Genomic DNA, 24,037 nt, shown 5'->3' with positions numbered 1-24,037 from the left:
ATGCACTCTCATGAATGCTTTGCCTAAAACAGAAAGTCTCTGGTGCGGTTCTTTCTTCCCAGACAGCCAAGTGAAAAGATTTATGTAAACACCTGGCAGAGAAGTCACCAACTCTGATATAAAGTAAGCATGCAGAGTATCTCCTAAGATGGCAGACTTCCTCCTCCAAGTGTGGGACAGCAGCATCAGCATCACCTAGGAGCTTGCTGGAAATGCAAACTCTCGAGCCCTCCCCCAGCCCAATTACATTTGAATTATCTGGGAGTGGGGCCCAGCAGTTGTATTTTAACAAGCTAGAGTTTGAGAGCCTCTGTCCTGGGGCAGTGCTTCTCATCTTTAGCTGCACAGAATATTGAGGCCTGGGCCCCATCCTCAGATTCTGGGATGCGGCCTGGCCTGTGGCATTGTTAAAAGCTCCCTTTGAGATTCCAATGTGCAACCAGGATTGAGAACACAGCTCTGTCATTTTCCTACTGTATCATGGTTAGAATCTTCACCCCTTCCCCCAAGCAGCTGGTGTAAACAAACCAGTGTCACAGCCAGCTGCACCCATTTTCTGCATTTAGGAATTCAAGCGGTGCTTCCAGCTGACTGAAGCATCATTTGATGTTCCCAAGAAGCAGATTCTATAATCAACTCCAAGGCATTTTGGCCCTGACCCAATTTATCTCAACAAAGGAGGAGAGAGGAGCTCTTGTTCTCAGCATCCAAACAGCACTGTGAGCATATAAAGCCAGCGGCCTGGAAAGATCAAAACAGGCAGGACTGTGCCCCCCCCTTTTTTTTTTAAAGAAAAATATGCAAAATTAGGAGGGCTTTTCAACTTCTGGAAATAGGTTTTTTGGTTTGTTTGCTTTTGTTTTTAATACAGCATTTCCTTTCCAGGCCTCAAAGTACATGGCAATGCTGTGTCAAAGAAAACAAAAACGCACAGGCCAGCATTCTGAAAACTGGTTTAGGAGGAAAGGTAAAATGAGGCCTCTGATTACTGGTAATGGCTTGTGTGTAACCTCAAGGAGGAGATTCTTCGCAAATACAAAAACAGGAAAAAAACTGGTCTTAATAATAATACAACCCTGCCCAAGAAAACGCCTGCATTTGCTCACCTCCTAAGTGGCCTGTGGCAAATTTTACAGCCTTACGTTAGCAAATCTGGAATTGGATGGGGAAACTGGGAGCAAAGAGGACTCCGTGTTATTTCTTAACTCTTTCGAGTCCAGACATCCAGTACACCAGGGGCTCTGCCCGCCCGCCCAAGAAACTGGCGAGGAAATGAAGCGCAGACCTGTGGGGTTCCCAGGGTTGATGATGCACAGCACCTTGGGGTCACAGTGCTCTTTGGCCTCCCGCACGGCCCGCCGGAGCTCGTTCACATTCAGGGCCCAGCAGTTCTCCTCATCCAGGTAATAGTTCACCTGGACGGCATCGAGCTCGGAGATGACTGCCGAGTAGAGGGGGTACTGCGGGATGGGGATCAGCACACCCGTCCGTGACTTGCCGCCCCCGGAGACCAGGATCTTCAGGATTGTCTGCAACCAAGAAGTCACATCTCACAGGGCATGGCCACTCCCACCCCGCGGGGCGGACGGGCAGACAAGCCGGAAGGCCCCAACTCCAGCCTTTCCCCAGCCACCCACTGCCTGCTTCCAGTGCAACCCCATGTGGGTCACTCAACTTCCCCGGGCCTCGCTTTCCTCATCTGTAGAATGAGGGTGCTGTGAGGAACAGGCAAAATAAAATGCTTTACAGTTCTCAGCACAGTGCATGCGTAGTGAAAGACTTGATTGATGCCAGTGAGTATTTTTTAGAGGTCTTTTAAGGCAATAGTCTGCAAACTGGCCCTGGCTCAGAATTATTCTGACCTCAGCCCTGAAACTCATTCTGTATGTCTGGGGTGGGGCCAGGAGTCTGTCTTGTCAGGGGCTGAGGCCAGACAAGGAAGGGGTTGTTGAAATGGGATAAAATACCCATCTACTACCACCAGGTGGCGCTTCAACCTAGCTGTTTCCAAAACTGAGTGGGCCCCACATCCGCAGGGTTCCTGAGAAACCAGCCACGGGAACCCTGTGGGGTACTGGTGGAGGTGGCAGTAATTCATTGACTTAATAAGCTAAACCCTCTTTTTGGCGAGTCCCCACCAGGGACTTAAGTCATTTCTCAGACTCAGTGCCTTGCTGCAAGAACGCCACTGTATTCAAAAGCACCATGACTTCATTCTTTTCATTAAATCTTGAGGGCACCTCCCTCCCCTCCTCCAGGACCTCTGTCTGTACCTGGGCTGCTCGAGCAATCGAGAGGGGCCATGACAGCAGAACACCATGGGATGTGCCATGGTTGGGGGGCCTGAGCTCCAACACTAGAATCCCAAATGCCACAAGATGCTGACTTAGAGCAGGCAGACCACTTAATGTCTCTGGGCCTCAGTGTCCTCACGGGCTCCAAGAAGAGTTTAATGCATCTGAAAGGCTTTGGGGAAGGATTAAAGCCCTCAACAAGTGTCAAAAATAGCAGCACTGGAGGCCATGCGACAAAGACAAAGATAACCCCATTAAAGGAAGGGCTCAGACAGCACACGCTCCCGAGTAGGGTGAGTAAGTGAGCTGAGGGCACCTGGTACCGCCGAGGTGCTGGGACGAGCATACAGGCTGGGGACGGAAGGCAGCTCTCAGACCCAGGGTTTCAGACTCCTTCTGCTAAGTAACCACTGCTACCAGCCCCTCTTCACCCCGTCCACAGCTGACACCACCTCTTCTCTCGCCTCCAATACTCCCTCACATCTACTATGCACGCCCCCGCCATAGTTAAGACTTAAGAACATAAATCTAATTATGTGCCCCCCGCTTCAAATCCTTCAGTGGCTCCCTACTGCTCTTACGAGGACAACCCTAATCCTCAGTGTGGCCTCTAAGGCCCATCCACCTCTCCAGCCCATTCCTGGTAACGGGCCCTCACCCTCCATTTCCAAACAGGCGGCCTCCCTCCAGCTCAAGGCCTCCCCACTGCACTCCTGCCCCCGCCTTGCCGATCTGCCGGATCTCCATCTGCTCAGCCTCCCCTGGAGAAACCCTCTGCCCCTGCCCCCAGGTCAGAGTCCCTGCTGCTCTGTCTCGTAGCACTTTGTCCTCTTCACCCAGAAGAGGAACGGAAAGCTTGTGATGTGACACTTAGTTATATGACATCAATGCCAGTCTGATCCAGCACTAGTGTGTGAGCAGAGGTCAAACATGTTTGGTTCCCCACGGTCTCCCAGCACCTGGCACAGTGCCTGGCAGAGGAGGAACAGCAGTACGTGACGAGTGATGGAAAGGCCAGTGACGCCAGAAAGACGGGCACCCTCATGTGCCCTCAGCTGGACCTGTTGGTGTGCACTCTGGGAGGACACTAAGGCTGCAGTCATATCCAGGTTCATGAAGAGTGAATGCGGTAAGGGCAGCAGGCTACCAGGATGGGGTGGACAGCAGGGACCAAAGGGTGGCCAATCCCTCCTCCCAGGCCTGTCTCCCTGCCAGTGGGCTCGCACGCTTGGCCCTAACATGCAAGGCTGTTCGCCGTGTGAGTGATTACTGGACAACAATGAGCCACCCTCTCACGTACAGAAATGCCGTCACTAGCTCCGGTGGTCAGGTAAATGTTGTCTGGGTCTGCAGGCACGCCGCCATCTCTCCTGGTGATATAGGCAGCCACATCTTCACGGATGCAGTTGACACCCTGGCTAGCACTGTAAGACCCTGTAAGACAGCCAGCAAGATAGTGACTAGAGGCAGGGTGTCTGGCTCCATAGGGTCTGTGATATCCATATAATTAACTGGGGGAGGGAGTTGGGGAGGTCTCGGATAGGGCTCTGGAATTGTGGCAAGCTGCTTAACCACATGTCCGGCTTCATCCGCCCATCCTCTCATCCATCCATCCACCTTCTTACCTACCTACTCACCATCCATCCGCCCATCTGTTCATCCACCGCCCATCCATCCATCCACCCAGTATTTACTGAGAACCTACTATACGTCAAGCAGTATCCTAGGCCCTGGCTTCTAATTAGTTAAATGGTGCCCGTCGCTATTTTACCCCCTCTTGGGACTTATACACGGGCTTGACAGTAGAAATCATTAAAGCTGGGCTTGCTATGCTTTTATCACCATTGCCTCCACAGGGGTCCACAGAACTTGAGAGAATGGGTCAACCCAAAACGGCACCATCTGCCAGCCCCGACCAGCACTAACCACACATCCCTGGACCTGCTGGGCATGACCCCCTACTCCCACCCCATGTCAACAATATCCTCAGGCTGCCATTTAGGATTAAAATCCAGACCACCATTTTCATGAAGTTCAAGAAAAAGGCAAAGCTAATTTACAGTGCTGGCAGGTAGAACAGTGGTGGCCGTTGAGGGGGTGGGGGACTATCAAGGGCACACAGGGGCCCCCGCAGTGCTGGGGATGTTCAACATCTGGATCTGGGTTACACAGGTGTGTGCAAAAATTATTCAAGCTGTACATTCATATATGTGCATTTTACTGTTTCGATAAAATGTTTTTTAAAATGTCAGGCCACTATGTTTTCAGAAAGAAATTCAAAATAGGTCCTCACGCCTGCACAAAATCTCTCTGGAGGAAGACAAACTGGGGAGGCGAATTCTCCAGGGAAGCGCACCAGCAGGCCGGGGTCAGAGGAGGAAGGCAGATGTTTTACTCGATATCCTTCTACACCGTTGACTTTTATCCCACATTTAAAGAAAACTGGGGGCTGGCCCCGTGGCCGAGTGGTTAAGTTCACGCGCTCTGCTGCAGGCAGCCCAGTGTTTCGTTGGTTCGAATCCTGGGCATGGACATGGCACTGCTCATCAAGCCACGCTGAGGCAGCGTCCCACATGCCACAACTAGAAGGACTCACAACTAAGAATATCCAACTATGTACCAGGGTGCTTTGGGGAGAAAAAGGAAAAAAATAAAATGTTTAAAAAAAATAAAGAAAACTGGCCCGTTCCTTCTAAGGCTACTGCGAAACACCACCAGGAGGCAAGCTGGGGCTCTGGAAAGGAGACCATTTTCTCCGGGCCTCAGCGCAGGTCAGTCCTGGCCCTGCACCAGGAGGCGCACAGTTAAGGCTCCCCCTGCAGAAGCGCCAGCCGGGCTCTGCCTCAGCCTCTGCACAGCACTGGGCTCGCCCTGCCCCAGGACAGCTGTAAAATGGGCGGGCTGGACCCGTTCTCTAAGGGTCAAATGACAAACATTAAGTGTATCAAGTCTGGGTGGCGGGTGCAGTCTCGTGCTACATATCTCCAACACGTTTGAAATAGTTTGTAAATTTACAAAGTGGGAGGTGCGAATGCTGGGCCTGCTGAGCCTCCTCTTCTTCCCGCCTCTCACTCACTCGAAGCCTTCCCCCAGGCAAGCTCCCTGCTCCTGCAGGCTGCAGACCTTCCCCCCTTTTCCCTTAGATCTTCTGTTTGCTCCAGACCACACTGATCCTTCAGAGCTCAGATGTGGTCTCTCTGCAGAGGGCTTATCCTCAAGACACTGCCCCAGCCCAGCCTCTCTCCACTTATTTTATTTTATACAGATGAAGCCCTGCCTCCCCATGTTGAATGTAAGTTCCTTGAAGGCAAGGACCATTATCTATTTCTTCTGTGCATCTCTGCTATAGCATCTATCTCCCTGCTGGGCCCCATCCACCCCTCTGGGTTAGGACCCAATGCCCCAAGACTGATGGCAGCCTGCCTCCCTCCCACAGCCTACAAAGTGGCATCATCACCACCTCCAAACTCCCTAGCCTCACTGCATACCACCACACTCAGACCCCTTCACTCTATCACACTCAGTTCTTAAACCTCAGGGCCTTTGCACACACCATTTCCTCGATCTGGAAAGCATTTGCAGGTTCTCTGTTACTCATCTGCCACATGAATTTGAATACCACTTTCTCCTTAAACCCTCCCTCTACATTAGAATCCCTTGTTATAACCCCACAACTCTCTACTCTTTCCCCAAGAACTCATGAAAACTAGGGGTTATGTTTTTGTGTGAATTCTTTTTAATGTTTGTTTCTCCCAGATCTGACAGAGAGCTTTGCGAGCACAGGAACTCCATCTGCCTTGTTTGGGAAGTGTCCTGCAGTGCTGGGACAGAGTGTGTGCTCAGGGAGGGGCTGGATGAGGTCACAGATCTCACACCTCCTGCAGGTGTGTCTAAGTTTTACCTCAACACCTGATAACCGAACTACCCATTTTCAAACAGAAAATAAATGAAGGCCCGGAAATAAATAGTTTTAAAGGGCATGATAAAAACACATCTGGGTGAGCTCTGAGACTTCGTGCACTCATTTAACAATCCCCACTTGGGTCAGGGTGGCCCTGAGGCACGATGACATTTTCTATTTCCTTTCCTTTGACGGGCAGGTGTTCAGGCTGCCCAAGGCTTAGCTGGCACAGAACACCAGCTCCCACTGTCCCGGCAACGGGCAGGGCCTGGTAGTGACCCCTGGGCGGGGCTTCTCCATATTTGACAAGGGGCTTCAGCACAGGCCAACCTTCCTCACAAACCCAGGAGGTGAGGACAAAGTCCTCCTAGTTCAAGGACGAGGAGAGAGGCCCAGAGAGCACCTACCTCACTGTCCTCAGGAGCTCCTGAGAACTCAGTGCGGGCCCCAAACCCCAAAGGCAAATAGTCCTCTTGCTACAACACCCAGAGGGGCTCATGGACATGGCCTCCCAGCCCTCCTCCCGCAGCACTGGCTGACACCGAGTTTCACAAGCTTGTTGATGAGGCTTCATAGGTGGAACAAAGATCCCCTCCCCCTTCTCCAGACGGTCACGTCAGACACGCAGGCGGCAACCGCCCTCTCTCCCCCTCTCAGCTGAGGCTTCCAGGAGTCTCAGGCCCAGAGCCACTGGGTTTTGAGAAGCACCTTTGTTCTCAGGGCTGGGCAGAGGGTGCAGGAGGAAAGGAGCCTGGAGGCCAGGCCTCTGGGCTATTGGGCTGCTGTCTGCCAGCTTGTGGTTTAGGCCTTGCCACACAAGGTGTTGGCCCACACCCCATCCAGGGTGGCAGGCAGGAAAGCAAGGGGCAGCTGGCCCTTTCCTGAGAGGGACGCCACTCAGGACAGAGCCCAGACTCGGACAGGGGGCTGGTGGGGTGACCACAGCCAGGAAAGTAAGCATAATGCTCTTGATAAAGGGACAGAGGAGAAAAAGGGGAAGGGAGAGGCAGGGAGACGACAGAGAGGCCAAGAGTGGCTGATCCCCTGCTGAGAAAGCCACAAGAATCCCTGTGCCACATTCCAGAACATTCAGGTGTGTGTCCTAAAAAGCTCTAAGAAAAACTGTTTTCCTCTGGGCAAGGGAAGCTGGATCGCCTCTGTAAAGTAAACAGAAAAGAACATGAAAGGAGAACAAAGAGCACGAGACCCAGAGGCTGGAAATCCATCTCAGCAGAGAAGGGGAGAGCATACCGTTTTCACATCTAAGGCCAGATCCTGGGGCCTCCCTCCACGGAGCCCTCCGGCGCTGGGTGTGCTCCCACCGTAGGAGGCAGAGGTGGGGTGTGGGCTCCCAGCAGAGAGGAGCAACACAATGAAAAGGAGGGTGGACGGCACAGGCGGAACGCAGGAGGCCACCCACAGGGCTCAGAGGCATCTCGCGGTGCTTGCCCTCCCCAGCAGCTGACCGCCACCAGACAATGTGGGCATGTGTTTGGAGCTGGGGGCCACAGAGAGGCAAGAAGGCTGGACAAAGCTGGGCACTGCGCTTCCACTCGGCCTCCTGTGGCCAAGGCCAGTCACTGGGTTAAAGCTTCTGCTCTGACGGAAGGCTCGGCTGTTGAAGCTGGCTCTCAGGTATAACCAAGACCCAGCCAAATGCAGGCACTTGCACCTGAAGTGCCCTAACTCACCGAAAGATGGCACCTTCCTCATCAGCTCAGCAAACAGGAGGCTAACAGAGCTCGGGCCAGGAGAGGAACACTATTTCTCATCTACTCTGCATGTCAGCCGCCCCACACACATTCGCACACTCACTCACAGGCATAACCCTCTGCAACGGCAGGGGCCGGGGCCCAGACTGAGAACACAAGTTTGTTTCACGCCGTCTAGGACCTGGCAAGTCAGGGCCTCACCTAGGCTGTTCCCGCCACAAGCCTGTAGGATCCGCCGGGCTCGTTTCTTAGCATCTTCTGGAAAGCTGGGGCTGTCCAACAGGTTTGGGTAGGTGCAAAGTGCCATCACCTGGGGGAACAGAGGTGCAGGCTGGACTCCCAGCGCTCCCCACCCCAGAGTCCCAGGAGGAGCACGAGGACACCGGTCGGGAGATGGCATGAAGATGGCGACTCTTAGGGACAGTGCTAGAGGACCATGGGGTGGGCGGGGAGGAGGACAGTGGGCTTTCTGCAGCAGATGGGGAGATGGGGAGAGGTGGGGTACATCATGACCTGGGCTTGAAGCCCACGGGTGGGCTGCCAGAAGAGGACCCAGGGAGCAGGAGGCTGGCTGCTCAGCCTCTGGCCCCAACTATTCCACAAAGGACAGCAGCTCACACACCCAAGGCAGCAGGGCCCAGGGCTGAGCAGGAAGGTGACTCCCCAGCTGACAGGAGCAGGACTGCACAGAGCCCCTCCTTACTCACACCCGAGCTCCCTCCCTGCACCCCGGGCCCGCCTCCTCTTTCCTCACCATCACCCCCTTTCCTGGTCAGACCCTGTCACCGTTCTTATCTCTGTAACAGAGAAAATCACCCTAACCTCACAAATTAAGAGGATTAAGCAAGGAAATGTTTGCAAAAGTGCTGGTAAAGCCCAGCTCACCGGGCAAGTCTAAGCTGGCAGCTTAGGAGCCGTGCCAGGGCACTGAGTGGGGGCTGGACTCATGGCTCTGACATCAGCTTGGTGCCATTGGGCAGGTGCTGGCTTCTTGGAGCCCATCTTTTCTTCATCTGGACAATGGGCGGTGACCTGGCCTGCCCTCCTCCCAGGGGCACTTGCGCAGGTCAGAGGAGATGGTGAAGGCTGGAGGAGGCCAGCACCAGGTGGAGAGGCTGCGCCTGCGGTGGCCAGTCACGGGGCTGGATTTGGGAATGCGCCAGCCAGTCAGAAGGGGCTGAGGCAACAGGAGCCTGCTCGTCCGAGGCCAGGCACATGTGGCTGAGAGGCCACTTTCGGCCTCTCCCTCAAAAGCTCTGTGCTTCCAGGACAGCCAAGGCCCCCCCGACCTTCTCCCGCCTCTACTTCGCTGGCAGAACCCCTCTGTTTGGTCTCCTTTTCTCTGTTTGCTCTGACCCATTTCCCCACCCTGGGCCCAGCCTGGGGCCTCTGATATTCAGGGGAGCCGGCCTGCTCCTGAGGTCAGCAGCAGTGGCCACGGGAGTGAGGCACGGTGGGTGTTCCTCAGGTCAGTGCTGGCCTCAGTTCTTCTCCCCCAGACCCTGTGTGAACTCCCCGAGGGGCTGCAGACTGAGGCCTCGGCCCCCCGACACCCCCCGCCCAAACAGTGGGGCACGGTCACCCCTCCTTTGTGCCAGCCTCTGCAGCAGGAGACACGGGCAGGGAAAAGGGGGCTGGGGTGCTCAGCTTCCCTGCTGGCCCGGCCTAAGAACCTGAGCCACATACAAGAACCATATTTCTCTCCAAAACGGGCCTCTACCTTCTACCGGAACAAGCTTTCCCCATAGCTAGTCTCCAGCCTCTGTTCAGGCAGCCCTAAGGCGTTTTTCCAGCCTTTTGTTTTTCCCCTCCAGTCCACCAATCCCACAGTGTCAGCCCATGCAGCATCCTTGTAGTTGGTACTCAAACTGAAACACTGAAATCTGCCTCCTGGAGACCTCGCGGGTGAGCTGGGTCACGTTGGCAGGCAGCCTGGAGAGCAGCAGCTGCCAGTGGTTGCCCATGCATACTCTCCTGCTGGCCACGGGCAAGGCCTTTAGGCTCACCATCTCATGAGGCCCCCAGCAGTGCTCTGAAGCCGCGCTCTGGTGATGCCACTTGTTCAAAGCCACCCAGCGGGTAAGCAACAGAGCCAACACTCAAACTTGGGGTGTCTCACTTGGGAATCTGTATCTGGACCTCCATACACCAGCTCCCAGCCCACTGGGCCTCTACTTCTCCTGCCTACCTCTCTGGTGCCCTCACCAGCCAAGCTCTGAAGGTAGCATCCAGGACCATGCACCGTGGAAGACCATCCCTGGGCCTTGTACACTAGAGCAGCCCCAAAGTGGATTTAGGACAACTTTGGAAGGGGAGGAGGCCGAGAGAGAGAACCAGGGGACACCAGGCACTGGGAGGGGTCTGCTACCTCAATGGCACCTCCCTTTGGGATTCTGGTGCCTGCTGTGTCCTGAGGCGGCCTGACAGGCAAGGAGGCAAAGGTGAGAGGAGATGGCTGGCCCTACCACCTCCGGCTCCGTGCTCTCCCAGCAGCCACTGCTCCCAAGGGCCAGCTTACCTGTCGGAGGAAGGTGATTGGCTGCTGGCCCATGGCCTGGGCGTCCCCAATGTTGGCACGGATGACCTCAGTGAACGGTTTTTTGATACCCTGTGCAGACAGAAGGCAACAGGTGGTTAGAGACTCTCAGACCCTGGATTCCAGAGGTCATGCAATGCTCCCACGGGATATTAATAAGCAACCCTATTTTGAGCCTTATCAGGTGTCAGACATAGTGCCAAACTCTTAACATGCCTGACTGCATTTAACCTTCCCAACTACCCCATGAGGAAGAACCAATTTTAATCTTGTTTACAGATGAGGAAATTGAGGCTTCAAAAGGTTAAGAAACTTGTCCAAAGTCACATAATTGATAAATACAAGTACTGGAGATTTGAAGCCAGAATCCAAGATCACTCTTCTTAACCACTATGCCCCACCGTCTCCCACTGTCTGAAAAGCCTGGAGGAACTTCCCCAGGCCGCTAGGGCACCCTGAGGCAGCTGCAGGTCCACAGCCTGACCGCTGCCTCACAGGGGTATCTAAAGGGGGGCCCTGCTGCAAACGTGGTGGGAGAGAGGAGGGGTCAGCAGAAGCCAGCTGTCAGGGAGAGGGTCCCACACCCCCTGCCACCACCCCGAAGGGCAGCTCCACTTGATGGCCTAAGGAAACGGCTAAGGGCACTGTGGTCACTATTCCCTCCAGAAGATACATCAGCAGGGACCTCTCAGTCATTCCCTTGCAACCTTGGCTTTGAAGAATGAAGAATGTGGGCTGATTTTCACATTTTCTTAAAAAAAGCATACGGGATGAAAAGACTGGCTGAAGAGTAAAATTGAGGTCACTATCTGAGTACTGTGTTTAGCACAAAAAAGAGATGACAGGGAGAGGAGGAACTCAGAGACCCTGGAGACAGCGTCACTGTGGAGGTGACTGAAGGACACCCTGGCTGCTGCAAATGAGAAGATGCAGTTTGGATGGAGGATTGTGGGGATCTGGAAATGTGGGAATTCCACACAGCTGCCTGATAAATCCAGCATTAGCCACTGGCAGAGTCAGAAGCAACAGCGGGTTCAAGGACGTCCCAGGGCAGCTGAAAGGATGATCTGAGACAAACAGTATGGAAGTGCTTGGCAGAGTACAAATGTCACCAACTGACAAACCCACACAAGGAAGGAGGTCACAGGGTCACGGTGGAGGAAGGCAGTGGGGCGAGCAGGCGGCAGTGCCAACAGTGGCCCGGGTAGAAGGCCCAACTACCTTCCCGTCTCCAGCTGCCCCTTCCCCAAAGGCACCCTAAGTACAAGTTTTAAAGATACAATTCTATGGTTTTGACATTTGTCTTTTTCTCCATTTTACACAATGTGTGAATAAAAGCAACTTTAGAAAACTTTATCGTTTTTAAATCAGTAATATACACCTTAAGTGGCTTAAGGGAAGAGAGCAGCTGCCAGACAGGCCCCCGGCCCTCGTGTGTCCCCTCCGTCCCTCCGCACAGAAGCTCTTCAGCTGCTTCTGCAGCCAGGAGACCTGGGGGCTGAGGGGGGCACCCCAGAAATGGCCCTGCACCTCCACAAACAGGGCCTAAGTCTCCAAAAGCTATTCCTGGGGGGAAAAGAGGCCTTTTAATTCCCTTCTGCCCCTCCTACCAAGCTCTTCAGGGCTGGCCAACGTGGAAAGAGGTCCCTGGGGGCCCCGTGAAGCTGCTGGCATCCAGAGGGCCAGTGCTCCCACTGCTCTGGGGCTAGGCCTGGAGTCAGAGCAGGCACCCTGTAGACAGGCTGTGGGGTATGTGGCCTCAGGGCTCATCTCAAAGGCAACAGCCAAGAAGGCTGGGATGTGGGAGTGACCCAGGCCACTGTGTACAAAGGGACAGACTGACCCACCCCTTGACAGTGGCCCAGGCTCCTGGCATGGAACCCTCTGTTAGCCTGACTGAACCACCACAGCCCCGCAGGACTGGCCAGCTGAACACAGGTGATTTCCAAGGCGTGACACAGTCCATTCTTCAGTAGGGAGTAAGTCTGTCACAGTCGAGGGTCAGGAACCAACATACAGCTGGGGGCCCTCGGCTAGCTCAGTGCAGGGAGAGAATGATGCCTGGAACGGAGCCCTAGGTGTTCCTTCCCGTGCCCTCCCCCTGCATGACTCAACCAACCCAGGACCTGCTGACAAGGAGCCTGGGAACACTGAACATCCCCTTTCTTGGATCTGGACGCCCGCAGACCCCAGACACTGCTCTGATGGACGAGCTGTGGGGGTGGGAAAATAGCTCCCTTGAATGGGCAGGGGACCAGTCTACCCAGCCAAAGGCCACCATACAGAGGAGGCTGTTCTGGGCAGACTCCTGCATCTAGGCACTTGAGGTCTACGTGGGCTGGGAAATACCAAGGAGCCAGAGGCAGACTCCTGCCTACCGTGACTCATCCAGGCCTGGCAGGCACACCCAATGGTGACCTTGCCTCAACACAGCCCCTAGGAGCCTGCCAGGTCAGCACATAGCATCCTAGTTCCCTCTCACAGCATCCTAGAGCTCTCCTATCTAATCCACTGGCACACATCCCACCCAGAGCTGCCTCCCTGTGGGGCAGAGATGAAGTCCTAACCAGGGGTGGCTCCCTTCCCACCATTTGGCTCAAGTAGCGATCAGGGCAATAGGTCCCCGGGCTCTGGGGATGGCATATTTCAGAAAGTATTACTGGGGAGAAGGAAAAAAGACTTACCATCGTCTTCCCCAGGATCACCATGAGAGTCAAGAGGTGGTGGATGATTCTAATAGGCACAGGCAGTTTTGAGCAAGAGACGGCTCCTGTCATTACATGTGACAAGTGGGGGGAAGGTCTGGTAGGAGGGTTACTCCCCAGAGAACCTCCCTCTCATTCAACAAATACTTATGGATTACCCATGCCCCGTGACAGGAGATAGGAGGGGCCATCCCCCTTCAGAGCCCAGGCAGGGCACAGGGGACGGAGAGAGGGCCCCATGTGAAAAGACCCCAAGGCAATGGACGGGACTGGGGTAGGCAGAAGTCCTACAGAGAGCTCCAGAGCGAGGGCCCAGAGACAAACTCCAACTAGTCTTCACGGTCCCCGCAAACTGGCACATTACACAGCTGAGGAAACCGAGGCTGCGCACAGGGCCTGGCCCCGACCACACGGAAAGACAAGCAAAGCTGGTAGAACCCGATCCCAGGCTTAAGAAATGAGGTGGGAGCTCCCAGGGCTGAGTTCCCAACCAGCGTAGCAGGGAAGGCTGGGTGTCGCCCCTGGGCTCGAGGGGTCCGTGGGAGGGTCAGCCGTGGAAGCTGACATCTGCAGAAGCAGGGATGACCTCGAATGAGCTCCCAACAGGATAACTCACGACAGCAAGGCTAAGGCCCAGGCAGGAGAGCCAACTCCGTGGAGCGTGTCCCCAGACCCAGGACGCAGGAGGAAGGCCAGGGAAGGGGGCCCTCAGCGCTTCTCCCCAAGGAACGCTCATTCACTTGAGAACAGACTCTTAAGAGTTCTAATTGGCTTCCAGCTGCATCATCGCTAACATCTCAAACTAGTCTTTAGGAGAGAGAAATTGGCCCCATTTTGCAGAGGAATAAACTGAGGCCAAGGTGCTCTGAACAACTTGTCTGAGGCCCACAGCACATGAAGGCGAAGCTCAGGGCGAAGGTCCATGGTGACCTGGGCAGGTGGGAGGTTCATCCCATTGGAAGCCTACACTACAAATTGCTTTATTTTAAAGCAGCATCTAAATTCTAAAGAAAACGACCAATGAGCTTTCACCGCTTGTGCTCAGCACACCCAGGGTTCCCAGTCTTGGCTCTTGGCTAACCAGAACCAGGAGCTCTAGTATCCTGTTTTTTCCTGTGTTTAGAGGCAGCACACACTGATGTTAACCGGACAGCCACGTGTTGCTTAACGACAGGGATACATTCTGAGAAATGCACTGTTAGGTGATTACGTCATTGTGCAAACACCATAGCGTGCACTTACACAAACCTAGATGGTATAGCCTGCTGCACACCTAGGCTGTGGTACTAACCTTATAGGACCTGTCACATATGCAGTCCGTCCTTGACCGAAAGGTGGTTATGCAGCACATGACTGTAGTAACCAGTTTTTCCTATTTATGAATGTTTTTCCTATTTATGAATGTTTGCTCTGACAGGGTGTACTTTCACAAACAGAAATAAAGTCATCCCTCTGTCTCCACTTGTGCCAACCTCCTCCCCTGCCCCAGTAAAGCCAGGGAAAAAGAAGTAGGTTGAGGGAGAACTGACAGATCTTTTCCAGACTCCTACTAAATTGCAGCTTATTTTTAAGTACTGCTCCCAATGAACATCAGGGCTGAAAAGCTGATCAGTTCTCCCTTTTGGAGCTGTGGTCAGGGAGAAAGAGGGCTTCCCTGAGAGCACGCAGACCAGGCTGCAGGAGGCCCCCGGGGATGGCCCCTTTCACACCTACTTACCCAACTTCCCCTCCTCCTTCAGGCTCTCCTGAGCATTCTCCACTCCTCCCACAGAAGAAGGATGGGACTCGCCTAGCAAGCCACCCCAAAGTCAAACACCAGAGCCACGTGTCCAGCCAAACAGCCGGTACTATTTTCAGAGCACCTGGCAAAATGATTCCATAAGGCAGCATAAAGGCCTTGGTACCACTGGGGGCCATCCCAGGTTCCTCAGGACACCTTCAGATGGACAAGGAGGCACAAAAGTCATGGCAGGGGGGACCCTGGGCCCACCAGGCCACCTCCCTCCTTTTATACACTAGGGAAATCAAAGTTCAGGAGGATATGAGACTCACTCCAAGTCACCCTACTCCCTACAAATCCTTGCCCAGCCCATCTCTAACCAAATCAAAGCCTTTATGATATCAGTCATTTTGATCAACACAATTCAAAAGAGAGGTAGAAAAACTGAAGTTGTGCAAAGTCAAGCCAAGCCAAAAAAAAAAAAGAAAGAAATGACTGGGAAAATATAGCCCTCTCAGAGGGGCACTGTTTAAGTTTGCAGAGTGGAGAGCGGCTGTCTCCTAAGAATGAAAGGTTTAAGTGAGGCTCTGCCGGCCTGGCTGGAGCCATATCTCCAGCACCTAGAGCCGGGCAACTGAGACTCAACAAGCGAGAAGAGAAGAAGGCATGAGATTGAGTGAAAGCACCAGAGAATGCAGGTGGACAAAAAGAATGTCTCAACTGACTCAGGGCCAGGATACGGGAGTGTGGGGCATGTGTCTCAAAAATCACAGGGGGTTTCCGGCCCAAATGATCAAGAAATTTGTCTTCCTCAATCATTGGGCCATACCCTGCTGGAAATCCTTCCTTGTTCTCCACTCCATACCAAAACTTTGCACCATCAAGTCCTGAGCCTGGCACACAAGACTCCAGTCCACTTTTTCCATCTCACTGTCTCCCACATGCCCTGCCACTACTCTCCAGACAGCACCAGCCCCTTTCCACAAAGGCCTGGAACTTCCCAACCTCCTGTCTTTGCTCACAGTCCTGCTCCAACCTGGATTGCTCTCACATTTTCTCTGCTTGCTAAAAAAACCCCACCAATCTTTAAAGAATTGGGGGAAAAAAGGCTCAGGCCCAGAGCAAAAGATGGCAGTCAACTCCCTGAAGGCAAGGATAGTGCCCCTTTCTGTCCTAGTCATCCTCATACTTCACAGAGCCCTACACCCAAGTTGCTATTTAGCAAAATGTAGAGATAATTCCCAGAACCTGAGAAATCAGCTGTAAAGTGATAACCCGGGAACAATTTAATCTCAGCTTTGTTTTCACAGGGAGACTGTTGTCTCAAGGAGGGCCCACTGTAGTCTGCCAGATATCAACAAGGAGCAAACCAGCAAAAACCAGTGTTCTCTGCCCATGGACCACCACTGGGCCAGGAAGGCACAGAAACCCAGCCAGCCTTCTGCGGGTCAAACTTTAAACTTAGCCCTGCAAGAAGTCAGAGGGAGACACTGGACTCTGACTTGTCTAGCTCCCTGAGTCAGCAGAACTGGTTGTCCCACTGAGGTCTCAGCAGGCCATGAGCTCATCAAACTCCTAAAGTCCCCGTGGGAATGGGGACCAAGTGTCATGGTCCCACCATGACTTCCTCCCATGCATTCAAGGGACACTAAGTGACCAGTTCGCCCCTGAGACCAATTCTGATGCCTCTGAGGGCAAGATCAAGGAACCCTCCCCCACCCCCTTTGTGGGTCAGAACTATCTTGAGCAAGCAGCTGGGTGACTATTTCACCAGTTCTTACAAATCTTAGGAGTACTGACTTTTTTCACATTTCTGCCTTGACTCTGCCTCCTGAATCCCACTGAGGTTATAACTCTGATATCCTACAGGGGCATCTCTTACACCCCCAGCCACCTTGGTCGCAGGGGGCAGAAATCACCTCTGGGTGTGTGGTCACCTTACACACAGCTGTGAACTCCAGCCAAGATCCCAGCCAGCCAGCCACCAAGATGAAAAAAGTCCCAGGGCCACCCTACCAAGGCCAAAAGGCCCAAGCCTCTGACTACCCACTGGGGGTGACTGCGTCCTCAGACAGAGAACAAAATGTGGCTGTCAGTCAAGGTTCCAGAGAAGGCCTAAAGGAAGGAATCAGCAGGATCCCGCTCCAAATCCCCACTCTTTACTAACAGAATGACCCAAAAGGTCTCAGACAGAGAGCGAAAAAGCTTCGGGAACAAACCCAACTCTCCTCAGAGGCTTCCTCCCTCCCCTCCTACCTACAGCGGTCTCCTTCCCACCACAGCCCTCCAGCACCCCCATTTCACGGCTCCTCCATTTTACTTCCTTCGAAGCACTCACCCACTATCTGAAATTCTCTTGTTGATTTCTTTATTGCTTGTGGCTGTTCCCCCCGCCCAGTGGATCTCGGTTCCACGCGGGTAGGATGGGCACATAACAAGCAGTGCCTGGCACTATGGGCCGCTCAATTAAAATTGATGAATTCAATTCAACAAGTGAACCGTATCTGAGGACCTTACTTCGTCCCAGGTGCCGGGCACTAGTGGGTGAAGGGATGGGAGGAGGGCGTTCTCCTGTTTTAGCCAAGCTTGGCCGAAAGAAAGCTGGCCACGGGGGTGGAAGGCAGTCCCGCGGGCGGACCCCAGAAGGGGACAGCTGTTGCTTTTCCCATCAGCGTCCCCTGATACCCCGTGGCCCTCCCACCCGGCGGTCCCGGCGCCTGCGCTCACCCGCTGCAGCTCGAGCTCGAGCTCGACGGCCTTGAGCACGATGGGTCCCCGCACCGCATACTCCACCGCCTTCACCTGCGGGTTCATGGACTCGAGGGTAAGGATGCGCTCGCGCCGGCTCCGCTGGGGCCGCACCTTGAGCACCGCGGAGGCCTCGGCGGCCGCGCTGCTCTGACTACGGCCCCAGGGTCCGGGGGTCCCCGGGCAGCAGCCCCGCCGGACCAGCGCCGCTGCCCGCTGCATAGCGCGCCCGCCCAGAGAAACCCTGGCACAAAAAGAGAAAGAGAACAAACACGTCGCGCACAGCCCAAAGCCGGCACCTGTCCCCCAAGCCCAGCCAAGGGCTCTTTCAGCAAGCGGTGCCAGCCTGGCTCGGGGCTGGGCGCCCCTCCCCCGGCGCCTCAGACACGCCACCGCGCCACTGCAGAGCCAAAGCGCTGCACAACCGAGTTTTGCAAAGGCTGCGCCCAGTGCATGCACGCTACGTGCCTGTCGCCGCCCGGCCGCTCCTCACCGCGCCCGACTAGCGCGCACGCCTGGAGCTGCTCCCGGGCTCCGGCGCCCCCAGTCGCATCTCAGCACCCGGAGCCCGCACCGCCTGGCCCCCTGAGCTCGCACACCCACCGCCGGCGAGTCCGCCCCGCGCCTGCCCGCTGGCTCCTGGGCCTTGTAGTTCCCCAGTCTGTTTCCGGAGCAGGGGTGGAGAGGTGGCCGAACTACAAGTCCGATAGTGCCCCGCGCTGACCCGCTCCGGGCCGGGCAAGAGGCGGGAGCGGTGGTTTGGCTCTGCCTGGGCTGGGCGGGCTCTTTGTCCCGGCAGAGGGGCTGGAGAGCCAGGTGGGGGCCGGGCTGGGGCTGTCTGCTCAGCCTTGCTGCGGAGTTCGAGCTATTTGCAGCTTCTCCCTGGAGGCACCTCCCGCCTCCCCACACTCCCTCCCCCGCCCCCCGCCCCCCACACCTGCAAGGACGCAGGCTGCGAGATGGTGCAGTCCTCGCGCCGAGTTTCATCATCCAGGGCCTGACGGCGGCAGCGGCCGCTCAACGGGGGCTGGTAGGAAGTAGGGATCAGGAGTTTGGGACTTGGCTGCCACCCTTAACCCTTTGAACATCGATTTCCTTGTCAGCAAAACGGAGATCTGCCCAGTCTCTAAGGGTCGCTGTGAGAATTAAAGGACCAGCACCTGGCGTACCCCAAGTGGTCAGGCTTTTCCTGACGACTCCATCTGAAGCCCTCCCTCACCTCCATTACCTCTTTTTATTTCTTTACAAGCATCTGAAATTATCTTGTTTGGATACTTTTTACTGGCTTGTGGTCTACCTCCCCCATGAACCATATAAGCTCCAGAGGGCAGGGACAGCGTTATTCCTGCTCCTCGTACTCACAGCGCTTCAGGCTCCCGGCACGTAGTAGGCAGTCAGTAAGTATTTGTTGAAGATAGAATGCTCAGCACAGGGTGGCTGTTATTTTTGGCAAAGCTGTCTCCAGACAAAGGCACTGTGGCTCAGCCAGAGCAGGAGCAGGCAAGCTTAGGCTTGGAAGACCCCAGGCCGGCAGGATGTGGGGAAGTCACTCTCCCTCTCTGGACCTCGGATTCTCTATCTGCAAAATAAGTTGGATTAAATGACCTCCAAGGTCCCTTCCCATCTTGGAAATTGTGTCTAGGTGTATTCAGGCAGAAAAACAGCCCAGGGCTCCCTGACCCCAACAAATACACTCACATTAGATTTATGAGAGTAGGGGGCAGGAGGCACTTAAAAAACAGCAGCGTAGGGGAGAAAGTACTGGAAAATCTAGGTTTCATCATGTTACTTAGCCTTTCTAAGCCTAGTTTTGCCATCTGTAAAATGTGGTAACATATGTATGTTCTGGCGCTGGGGAGAAAGTTCACTGAGGGAGCTGTGTAAAAGCCGAGTTTGGAGCCTCTTGTGTGGGTTGCTCTCATTCATCCTTGTCAAGAGAATGCCATGTACTTTGATTAAATAAATTGACTACCGATAAAGGGAAAAAGAGGATGGGGAGAACAAGGGAAACCAAAGACCTCTCTGAGTGTTCCCGGGTTAGCGAACTGGTTTGACCCACCGAGGGCCCTGGAAAGTTATTTGGGCTTCTTATCACTGGTTCCACCCCCAGCACCTGTGTCTACACTAGCTCCTCGTCAGCCTCTGTCTCGGTGGCCAGGTACTCAGTCTCCAGGTAAAAGATTCTCCCCCAGGGAGCTTAGCTTCCCTCAGGATTCCGCTGCCTTCAGTGTCACATTCTTACCCTCTCTGTCCAGTTGGGAAGATACACACCCCCCACACTCCCCTCCACTGCCAAAACACACTTAACCTTGACCTGCATATGATGTAAACACAGTCCCTCACTGTTCACCCAGAGTTGGTGTACTTCCTGCTGTCTCTGCTCCTGATCAGAAGCGACAGGAGCTGGGAAGGAGGGTGGGCTTAGAGAGGTAAACACAAATCCACTTGCACAACTGGGAAAAACAGTGCGCAGAACACAGCCCATCTACGTGGGCTCCCACGTCATCATTGTAGAAAACAAGTTAGTGTCCCAAATATGTCCTTTCCCAACCTGTCATGATTGCACAAGGAGGAAGCTCCCTTGCTTTCTTGTGCAACACAATTTATAGTTTGCAAAGCACTTTCTTGCTTATCACTGCATTGAAACTGATAGACATCATCCCCATTTTACAGATGAGCCTCAGAGAGGTTAAGTGACTTGTTCCGGTGGCACAGTTAAGTGTAGAGCAGGAGCTGTGATTCCTAACCCAGTGCCGCTCTCTGGGTTTGGAAATTTGAGCTGCCCCTTGCAACACACCACACGCAGCCCTTATAAGGCTCTGGGTGGTAGGTGTGATGATGACGGTGGTAATAGTGTGAACTTTGCCTTAATTTTGCCCTCTAGATCAGATTGGGGTGAGGCAGGAGCAGCCTCCTAAATATTAAAGATAAGGGCTGGCCCCGTGGCCGAGTGGTTAAGTTCGCGCGCTCCGCTGCAGGCGGCCCAGTGTTTCGTTAGTTCGAATCCTGGGCGCGGACATGGCACTGCTCATCGGACCACGCTGAGGCAGTGTCCCACATGCCACAACTAGAAGAACCCACAACGAAGAATACACAACTATGTACCGGGGGGCTTTGGGGAGAAAAAGGAAAAAATTAAATCTTTAAAAAAAAAAATAAATATTAAAGGTAAAACTGGATTGAAATGATCATGAATGCCCTCCCTGTCAGCTGGAGGAGAGCTTCAATACACAGCAAACTCTTGATGACTCACACAGTTGGGAGAGTCGTGTGTTGGCAAGACATGGTACTACTCTTCATTCCTTACTCGGCGAGTTCTACCGGGGCACCTGCCATGTACCAGGGACTGGCATGAGCTCTGGGACGACAGTGAGTCACACAGATGGCCCCTGCCTGCACAGAACATACAGTTTCCTGGGAAGGCAGATATCAGTTAGATAGTCGCACACATAAATGTGACTACAAACTGTGTTAACTGCTGAGGAGAAAAAGGACAAAGTTTTATGAGCACTTCCAGCCCAGAGATCTGAGCAAAGGTTTCCCAGAGGAAGGGCCCTGGCAGGACGTAAGAGATAGCAGTACTGGCAGGTGTGGTGGACACGGAGATGTGCCCTCACTCATCAAGGGAGAACTTGCTTTCCACCAAGAGGGTGTGGTCAGCAGACGGCGTCCTCCTGTCAGTGCCGCGGGGGTCTGCCTCACCTGCCCAGAGCTGCCTTGCTGCCACGCCCTGGGGGAGAAGCCCATCCCCAGTGACTGAGCCAGACTCGGGAGGTGCTGGGGCAGTGTTTGCTCCAGGGTTTCCCTAGGAGGTTGGCTGAGGCTTTGGCAGGCCTGCATCACAGTTTTTCTTTCTCTGCCTGATCTTCCCTCCTCCCACTTCTTCTTACAGGAGTGGATCCCTAATATCCGTCTTGTACCTCACTCTATCTCAGTGTCACTGGTGAGGCGGACAGCATGCCAGGCCAGGGACCACTGAAGGCCTACAGGTCTGAGGAACTCGAAGAAGGCTAGTCTAGAGACTATAGGCACCCAGTGAAGGAGGGACAAGGCTCGAAGACAGGGGTCAGAGGTGAGCAATGTTAGGACGCGCAGGGCAGGTCCTAAATGGAAGAATTTTGGTTTTCATCCTAAGAACAATGAGAAGCCTCTGGAAGTCTTAAGGTAGGGGAGTGATATGATCATATTTATGTTTAAACTTCTGCTCCATGGAGGATGGATTGGAGGAGGGCAATGGAAGGTACAGGAGGATGAACTGGAGCACCAACAAGGTCCACTGTTGGCCTGGACCAGGGTGTGGGTGACAAGAAACGGGAGGGCTCTTCTGCATCCCCAGGACCTAGCATATTACCTGTGACAAATAAAAATGGCAAGCAATAGGATATATTGGAGTATATGAGGAAGCCATTTGGTATAAACCTAATTCAACCTGACTTTGTTTTTTCCAAAAGGGCCTGACTGTGGCTGTTGAGCACGCATTGCATATCTGCTTAGACATTTCCTATGGCCAGAACAAAGGCCCTTGAGATAAAGGTGCAACTTCACTCCCCCTCCCACATTGGCATTTCCTTAGGGATAAGCATCTTTCCTTAGGCTAGGAACTGATCGCTGCACTCACCTTTGACCACCCAGCTCACCTGTGACCACTCAGCTGGAGACAACAGACTGCCACCCTGCTGTGTTCACTGAGACAGAAGACCTACCTGCTATTTCCATCAATCGCTGTGCTGACAGAGCGGCCTTGTGACTATTGTAAAAGGGACATTTCAATCTTATGTGAAATATCCTGTTTAGGGGTATATAACCACTCTGTGCACCCCACTTCTTTGGTGCCCTTTCTTCCTTCGGGAAGAAAGGCCCCGGGTTATCACCCTCAGATTTAAGCTCAGAATAAACTCACCCAAATTTTCATTTATAGATTCGTTATGGATTATTTTCATCGACAGTTCTTGGCGTAGTCGTGGCAGGATTTCAGCGAAACCCACCGAAGGCCACCTGGAATCTACACTGAACCAGCATTCGGTACCAATAAGGGCCCATTGAGCCCCCTGGATCACTGCATTCTTCAGGTGACGCTGGTGAGTTCTCCTGAAACCCGGACCTCCTTACTTTAAGTTGACGGTCCAAGAGTTTATATGAGCTGGGTAAGGTCTTAAGACTAGAGGTTTGAGGGGTACCGGTACATTTCCTAGGCCAGAGGAGCCTAGAGGAACTTGGGAGTGAATGGGGAAGGCTGATGTTTTTAATTTGGCTTTAAATTGGAAAGAATTGTATTTATAAAGTCTGAACAAACTGCTTGACAGAGAAATGAGAGACTGAATGTGTTCAGCTCCAAAGAAAAAGGACACTTGCTCATCCCGGCCTTTACCAAAAGGCGCCCTTAGGTGACTAAGGACCTCAGCGGGAGTGTCAGAGGATCAATCCTTGCGACGTGCAGCAGTCCCATAGGGAGCTCCACTCTCATTCACGGTAATTAATTACAGGCTCGTCCCGGGACGCACACATAAGGGCTGGTCACCCGGCGCACTCCGAGCCCCTACGGTGGTTTTAGATAGCCGGAGGAGAAACTGAGGCACGTAAGAGAGTGTTTACGACCTTTCTATAGGGAGTAACACTCACAAGCGGCACACTTTCTGACCCACTACACTGTCCTTAGAAGTTGTTCGGACTTTATAAGAAAACAAAATCAAAAGAGAAGCAGGAAATCGAGCTTCTGAGACAGCCTGATCGGTTCCCGAATATGCAGCCTTTCCTCCAGACTCCGGTTGGCTTCGTGCTGTGATTGCAATTGCTTAACAAAGGGGGATCCCAAGCCAGACTGTTAAGGCCAAAAAGAAAGAAAGAGAGAAAGAAGAAAAAAACTGGGAAAACAAGTTTTTTCCCACTGCAGTCTGCTATGAGAACAGAAATCTAAGGAAAATCTTTGTTCTATATGTCTGTCTGTCTGTCTGTGTCTATATATGTTACAAATGTGTGATACTTTACCTCCGGATGGTACAATTTCTAAAAAGCTCTATTCCATTGACTTAAAGTAAGTGCTTACAAAAAGTTTTTCTAAGTAGAACTAACCCAAATGTCTTTCAAGTTAACATGACATAGATTAATCTTTGGTTAATGAAAGTTTAAGTTTGTTGGTTTGATTGAAAAGGCATGTCCTCAAAAGTTGTAGGTATTTGCATACGATGCAGGCACGCAGGCCTGGGTTTACTAGTCAAATAAGCTCATGTTGTCTGTTAGAAATTCGTCAGCAAAATAATAGCTTTAAATGATCAGTTTTGTCTGATGTCTCATGAGGTTTTTGTGGGTAATCTGAACATAATTGTTGGAAACAAATGATTTAAATAGATAAAAGTGGGTACAATAACTGTTTATGGTCTGTATACTTGGGGTAAAAAAACCAGCTTCGAAATTCTTTTTGGTA

At 53.2% G+C, this 24,037-nt stretch overlaps 1 protein-coding gene across 4 annotated transcripts in view; it reads right to left on the bottom strand.

Annotated features, from left to right (window-relative positions):
- GPT2 (glutamic--pyruvic transaminase 2) overlaps window positions 1–18,521 on the bottom strand; it is a 34,004-nt gene extending 15,483 nt beyond the window's left edge. The window contains exons 1-7 of one of the 4 annotated variants that reach the window (XM_070500636.1): window positions 18,085–18,226; window positions 17,596–17,860; window positions 13,128–13,213; window positions 10,426–10,515; window positions 8,109–8,217; window positions 3,595–3,728; window positions 1,286–1,529 (exon numbers count right to left, since the gene is read on the bottom strand). In XM_070500636.1, the coding sequence (XP_070356737.1) occupies window positions 1,286–1,529; window positions 3,595–3,728; window positions 8,109–8,217; window positions 10,426–10,515; window positions 13,128–13,151 (601 nt within the window). In that variant the 5' untranslated portion in view covers window positions 13,152–13,213; window positions 17,596–17,860; window positions 18,085–18,226. Of the gene's footprint in view, window positions 1–1,285; window positions 1,530–3,594; window positions 3,729–8,108; window positions 8,218–10,425; window positions 10,516–13,127; window positions 13,214–14,865; window positions 14,959–17,595; window positions 17,861–18,084 lie in introns of those variants that run through there. The other 3 variants (XM_014867983.3, XM_070500635.1, XM_070500638.1) reach the window with 3 other exon arrangements.
- Between the last annotated feature and the right edge of the window lie 5,516 nt (window positions 18,522–24,037).

This window comes from Equus asinus, chromosome 28 (assembly GCF_041296235.1).
Source record: "Equus asinus isolate D_3611 breed Donkey chromosome 28, EquAss-T2T_v2, whole genome shotgun sequence".
In the NCBI taxonomy this organism is placed as follows: domain Eukaryota; kingdom Metazoa; phylum Chordata; class Mammalia; order Perissodactyla; family Equidae; genus Equus; species Equus asinus.
This window is presented reverse-complemented; position numbering and strand designations above follow the sequence as displayed.